The 6,977-nt window shown below is 39.3% G+C and overlaps 1 protein-coding gene across 1 annotated transcript in view; it reads right to left on the reverse strand.

Annotated features, from left to right (window-relative positions):
* The window catches only part of ARL13A (ADP ribosylation factor like GTPase 13A), a 39,935-nt gene extending 33,653 nt beyond the window's left edge, over window positions 1–6,282 (reverse strand). The window contains exon 1 of the mRNA XM_037730424.1: window positions 6,134–6,282. Coding sequence (XP_037586352.1) covers window positions 6,134–6,282 — 149 coding nt within the window. The remainder of the gene's footprint in view (window positions 1–6,133) is intronic.
* Between the last annotated feature and the right edge of the window lie 695 nt (window positions 6,283–6,977).

Consider the following 6,977-nt stretch of genomic DNA (forward strand, 5'->3'; position numbering starts at 1 on the left):
ACCAGGATGGTCTCGATCTCTTGACCTCGTGATCCACCCGCCTCGGCCTCCCAAAGTGCTGGGATTACAGGCTTGAGCCACCCCCCTGGCCAGACCCTCTCTCAAAAAAAAAATCATGTATTATCAGTTGAAATATATTTGAATATATTGGAATAAATAAGTGAATGTAATGCTACAACTTTCTTATGAACCACTTTAAGCTGGATAGTATAGGTTTTGATGGGTTCTGATTTCCCTGCTGATTATTTTCAAACAGTTTCTAATCTCTGTTTTGATTCTCTGTTTAACCCAAGGGTTATTTAGAAGAATGTTTTTTAAATGCCAATTGGATAGACGGTAAGCAGAGCTGTCCTTTGTGCCTATAGATTTCCACATAAGTCCAGGCTAGGGTTTTTCTGAAAAGCTTTCATGTATAAATGAGATTGGAAATTTGGTTCCCTGCTATTTTTTTCCCTATCTTTATTCTTCAGGTGTTTATTGTATACTCATTATATGTAATAAGTCTAAGTTGCTTTGCTTTGATGAGGAGAAAAAGAAAGTTAATGCATAGTTCCTGCCCTTCAGAAGTGTAGTATTTAATTAGCGTGATGATATGTATACATAAGCCAGTTAAATAGAAGTACTTGACAATAGTGACTAAATTACTGGCCACGGGACTTCATAGACAAGGAGCATCAGTAGTGGCTAACGTAATTTGGGGATAGACCTGTCAGAATAGGGAGAGGTATTTGAATTGGACCTTAAAGGGTAATTAAGATGTAAATACTCAGAGAGGAAATGAAAGGATGTTGCTGGCTGAGAAACTGGCAAGTCCAAAGGCTACCACGGGTAGGGAAATGGGAAAGCTAAATTATGGTGGCAGTGGAAGATGAATTAAGTTTTAGTTGTGTTGAGTTTTAGATCATTATAGGACATCTAATTGGGGGATACTCTGGAAATTATTGATCGTCATTTAGTGATTAATTAGTTGAGCTTAACCTTGTCCAAAATAGTAGTCTGTTCTCTCTTGGCTTGGTCAGAGGAATACAGTGTTCTCGTTTAGATGTATTTCAGTTGAGTATATGTGTCACAGGTGGGGTACCAGGTATCTTCTACTTACCCCTCCTGATCCACTCTTCACCCTGAGTGAAACTCAGTCTCAAAAACAAAGCAAAACAAAACAAAACAAAAAGGTGGATTTAGTGTCCTTAGACTCTCCTTTCTACGGTGTTCACTTCCCATCCTTATTTCATAGTCACTACCTCCCCCCATGTTCATCATGCCACCCCTTTCTTATTTCTGTTGATATCTGCTTTAAGAGAGCATATCAGATGATAAATCTATGAAAAGTGCTCTATCTCACTAGTAATGAGGGAAATTAAAACTAAAACCACAATGAGATACTGTTGCACACCCATCAGAACAGCTCAAATGAAAAAAGACTGACATTATCATGTATTGGTGAAGATGGGGATTTATTGGAACTTTTGTACACTACTGGTGATTATATAAATTGGTACAACTACTCTAAAAAGCTATTTGGCAGTATCTACCAAAGCTGAACTTAGGCATATCCCAGTGACAAAGTAATATCACTCTTAGATATTTAACCAAGAGAAACTTTCCCACATGTACATAAGGATACATATACATATGTAGATGTCCATTGAAGGATTTTGTTTGAGACAGTAAAAAATGAAAAGCAACCTGAATGATCATCAACAGAGTGAATACACGAACTATGGTGTATTCATCTGATGGGATTCCATACGGCATTTAAAATGAATAAATTATAGCCATATGTAGCAACACAAAACTACAGCAAAATATATCAAAACCATACTGTTGGCTGGGCACGAAGGCTCATGCCTGTAATCTCAGCACTTTGGGAGGCCAAGGCGGGTGGATCACCTGAGGTCAAGAGTTTGAGACCAGCCTGGCCAACATGGTGAAACCTCATCTCTACTAAAAATACAAAAATTAGCTGGGTCTGGTGGTGGGCACCTGTAATCCCAGCTACTCAGGAGGCTGAGGCAGGAGAATTGCTTGAACCCAGGTGGAGGTTGCAGTGAGCTGAGATTGTGCCATTGCACTCCAGCCTGGGTGACAAGAGCAAAACTCCACCTCAAAAAAAAAAAAAAATACTGTTGAGGGAAAAAAAAGTTATAGAAAATTCTGTATAATAGCATTAAAGTATAAAAACATAAAACAATATCCTATTATATATTATTTGTGGTACATGCATAGATAGTAAAAGGAAAATTTAAAAAGAATTTATGCTTATGGTACATGCATAGATTTAATGTTTATGTTATGTGCATAGAGAGTAAAAGGAAAAGAGCTCTCACTAAATACACACACACAAACACACACACACACAAACACACAGAGTCAGTTACATAACTAGGACGAGAAGCCAGTTTTCCTTATTCTTCCTTTCTTTTTTTTTTTTTTTTTTTTTTTTTTTTTTTTCATTTTTTTCCTTAATAAGCCTAGTCTTGTCAGATACTGGACTTTTCCTTATTCTTCCTTAGCCGAAGTAGTAGAGGCTTCAAAATCTAAATGGTCTGCGCGGTCATTAATTTGGCTCCTTGTCTCCGGTAGCTAGCCTTTGTATAGCATAGAACATGTTATGGGAGCCTGGTAAGTTTGGTGGGAGTGGAGTTAGTATCTGTTTTACATGAAGGCAGAGGGCAAGGTTGCTATAAACTTTTTTCCCCCCACATTCTCATTCCCTGTCTACTGGCCAGGAATGCTGAGTTTGACCTGATTAAAGTTATGGTAATGTGAAACACTAGTAAGCTGGTGACTGTTCCAACCTAAAGCTGAACTCCTCCAGCACTTCTCAGTCACGTTTGACTAGCTTTGGCAGCAGCTACTGGACACAGAGCCAAACCCAGAGAACCAAAAAGCTATAAATGGCCTCTGGTATGATTAAAATGGACTATTTGCATAGTAGTTGGATCAAAATTCTGAGTGCTGAACAATGTAGGTTTTCATGTAAAGGGTCTACAGGGTATAGGAGAAGACGAAATTCGGGAAAATGAAAGGCAGTACATGGCCCCTGCTCTCCTGGAGCTCCTGTGGTTGCTTTTTTCTCAATTACTTAGCAATTGCCTTTAAATTCCCCAGGCTGTCAAGACCTCGAAAATATACCAGAGGGGTATGTGAGATAGAGTGAGAAAGAGAGTTTTAGAAGGGCAGGCAAAAAGGAGGAAAACAAAAGAGGAGACTCTTTTGAATGGGTTGTTTCTGTCCTTTGATGATCTGACCTGCCTTTTTTTATGCATTTGATCTAGTAATGACTCATGAGGATAGCCTTGGGAGCTGTTTGGGTTCTAGTCCTACTACCTCTATTTCAGTGACCTTGAGCAGATCAACTAACCTCTTTGAACTTCAGATACCTCATCTATAACATGGAGATAATAATAGTATTTACCTAGAGTGGTTGTTAAGGTATGTAAAGTGCTCAGCATGGTGCCTTGCACAAGGTAAGTAAATAATTAATAAATTTGTGATGATCTTTCTTCTTGTTGTTGTTATAGTATCAGAGAAGCAAAGGAGGAGAGCATTTTGAGTAGGAGAGGAAAGTCTGGTCTACAGAGTGCCAAATGCAGCAGAGAGGTACAGAAGGATGAGAATTGAGAGAAGGGAAGGGTTGAGGCTTGATTAGAAATGCTGACTGATAGGCTGGGTGCGGTGGCTCACGCCTGTGATCCCAGCACTTTTCTAGGCTGAGGCAGGTGGATCACCTGAGGTCAGGAGTTCAAGATTACCCTGGCCAACATGGTGAAACCCCAACTCTACTAAAAATACAAAAATTAGCCAGGAATGGTGGTGTGTGCCTGTAATCCTAGCTACTTGGGAGGCTGAGGCAGGAGAATCCCTTGAACCCAGGAGGCAGAGGTGGTAGTGAGCTGAGACTACATCTCAAAAAAAAAAAAAAAAGAAATGCTGAGTGACACTTACATTTGAGATCCATCTTTTGAGCTCCGTATTTTTATTGGAAATGGGAATCAGAGTTTAAAAAGATTTGATCACTTTTTGCTCTCAGGAGACATATTTAGTTAAGTTCACAGGAAGCAATGTTAATAGGGAGAATATGTAAGAAGGTAGCTGCGGCTGTGACAGCCACAGCAGACTCTTTGTGTTTGTCCATTAGAACTTTCTGTGATGTGGACATCTTCTATATCTGTGCAATATATCCATACACATGTGGTTATTGAGCACTTGAAATATGATAGTGCTCTAGTGTGACTGAGGAACGGAAATTTTATTTATTTATTTTGAGACAGAGTCTGGCTCTGTCACCCAGGCTGGAGTACAGTGGCATGATCTCAGCTCACTGGAAGCTCTGCCTCCCAGGTTCAAGCGATTCTCCTACCTCAGCCTCCCAAGCAGCTGGGATTGCAGGCATGCACCACCATGCCTAGCTAATTTTTGTATTTTTAGTAAAGACGGGGTTTCACTATATGTTGACCAGGCTGGTCTCGAACTCTTAACCTCAAAAGGTGATCCACTCGCCTTGGCCTCCCAAAGTGGTAGGATTACAGACATGAGCCACAGTGCCAGGCCTGAAATTTTAATTTTATTTAATCTTAATTAACTTAGGTTTAAATAACCATGTGTGGCTTGTGGCTACCCTAATGGACATTGCAGCTCTGGCTGCCCTGAAAAAGCCATCGCTGTTATTAGGGGAGCAAGGCATATACTCTTGAGACCAGTTAAATAGCAAAATAATTGGAGTCAGACAGTAGAGATTTAGTTATTCAGAAAACAAGCGATATCCTCTTGGCCGGAGAATTTAAAGAGTCTTGTAAAGTAAGTTACAGTGTTTGGATAGAAGGAAAGAAGGCAAGAGGTTATTCTGGATGGGTTGGAAGGGGTGGGCAAATGTTTCGAGTTAAAAAATGTCTCCTACATGAGAAGTTTGAGGACAATGACTATTCTAAAATAGAGCACTCATATTAGGAATTAGGTGCATTTGGGCCAGGACATGGACAGCCTTGAATCCTAGCACACAGAGTTTGGGCTGTCCACAGATGTTTTGCCAGGCTTGCTTAAAACACAGATTCTCAGGCCCCACCTTGACCTACTAAATCAAATTTTCTGGCTTGGAGGCTAAGAAATCAGTAGTTTTAGCAAGCTTCCCAGATGTAGATGATGCACATTCAAGTTTGAGATCTATTAGGTAGACAGAAAGGAGCCCATGGGAGCTTTTGGTGAAGGGAATGATGTGATAATAGCAGTATCTTAGGAAGCTTAATAGGGTAGGACAGTGTAGAGTGTAGAGACTAGAGTAAGGAAACCAGTTAGGTGACTGTTAAAGTAGTTCAGACATGAGCTTCACAAATTCAGATTTTCTTCCTGGCTGGTATCCTTGGAATTGTCAAATTGACTCCTAAAATTTCCCTGCAGGTCATATTTTAATTTTCAACACAATTTGTTTGCTGTTTTAAATGACTAGGGCCCAGGCACCAAAGCCTGACTTGCTCGGTTCAAATCCAAGCTCTACTACCTCAGCGATTTTAGCTTAGACAAGTTTTCATAACTTTTCTGTGTTGCAACTTCCTTATCTATAAACTGGAGATGATTATAGCTGCTATCTCATAAGGGCATTGCAGGTGTTAAATTAGATCATAGAGGGTTCACAACAGTACTTGGCACATAGTAAGCACTCAGTAAATGTTGATATGATATTATTTAAATGAAAGAGCTCTTTAGTTTATTACAATTTGTATGATAATTAAAACCAATCAATTACCTTTTGCAAAAAAAAAAGTTAAATGTGCCCATTTGGTATGTTAAAACTGAGTTCTAGACTTTTTGCTGAATGAGTTGTATTTCAAAGCATAATGCTTCCATTAATTTTATATATAACTATCCTTCATAATATAAGTCTCAACGGGATGTATTGCTTTTCCCACTGAGTGTGTTAACCTATGGTTAGTTCTTGGCTATGAATGATATATCTTTTTAAACTTTGTCCTTTTGAAAAACTAGCTTTCAGTGGATGCTATTTGTGTTATTTATTTCCAAAGAAAAGAACAGACATTCTTTTGCTCTTCAGGGGAACTGAGTGTGGAAATAAAATTTGATATGTTATCTTGGTATGTGGCCTGGGGTCCTGGTGTCACTTGATCCCTTGACTTACCCTGGAGGTGCGGCAACAGGTTTCTGAAGCAGTGAGAAAGTTTGTTCAGATGCCTTACTTGAGAGCATGTTAACTTCTGGTTGCTGCTTCACTCTTCTTCCAGACCTCACTGACACAGAGGCTTCTAGCCTCTCCAGTTTCCTTTGCATTGTCAGCTGCCTGAAGCAACTCTCAAGATGCACCTTCAAGTCAAGTGCGGCAGGGAGGGAAGGAAACAGCTAAGACCCATGATAGCTACCTACGTACTTCTGAGCCAGTCCGAGCCAGAACGTAGCCTCAGAAACTTCTTTCTGCTTTCAGAAACAAAGTCACCTCTAACTTTGTTCTCTTAGGTTCTGTTAGATGGTTGAAAAAGAGAGGTCTATTACACGGTTGGTTAAGATTCTCTTTTTAATGTTTTGACAAGATTAATACATATATTCCCTGCCATCTCTTTAGTTGTCCATTTCCCTTCCCTGGAGGCAATCAGTTACCAGTTTCTTGTGCCTCCTTCCAGAGATACTCTGCATATGAATGTATATGTATAACCTTATATTTTTTCTTTATATCCTTAAGTTTTATACAAATTATAGCATACCATAAATGATATCCTGCACCTTGCTTTTATCCCTTAATATATATTGGAAACTGTTTCATATCAGTACATACAGAGCTTCTTTATGGCTGTAGGGCAGGACTGTGTGGAATCTAAGTATTTCATAATTACTGCAGATGTACCAGAATGTATTTTAGCAGTTCTTTATTGATGGATGTTTACATTGCATCTCATCTTTGGTGATTATCAACATGATTATACATATTTCACATGTGAGAGTATAGCTTTAGGACACGTTGGTGATTTACC

This window comes from Cebus imitator, unplaced genomic scaffold (assembly GCF_001604975.1).
Source record: "Cebus imitator isolate Cc_AM_T3 unplaced genomic scaffold, Cebus_imitator-1.0 Scaffold343, whole genome shotgun sequence".
Lineage (NCBI taxonomy): Eukaryota > Metazoa > Chordata > Mammalia > Primates > Cebidae > Cebus > Cebus imitator.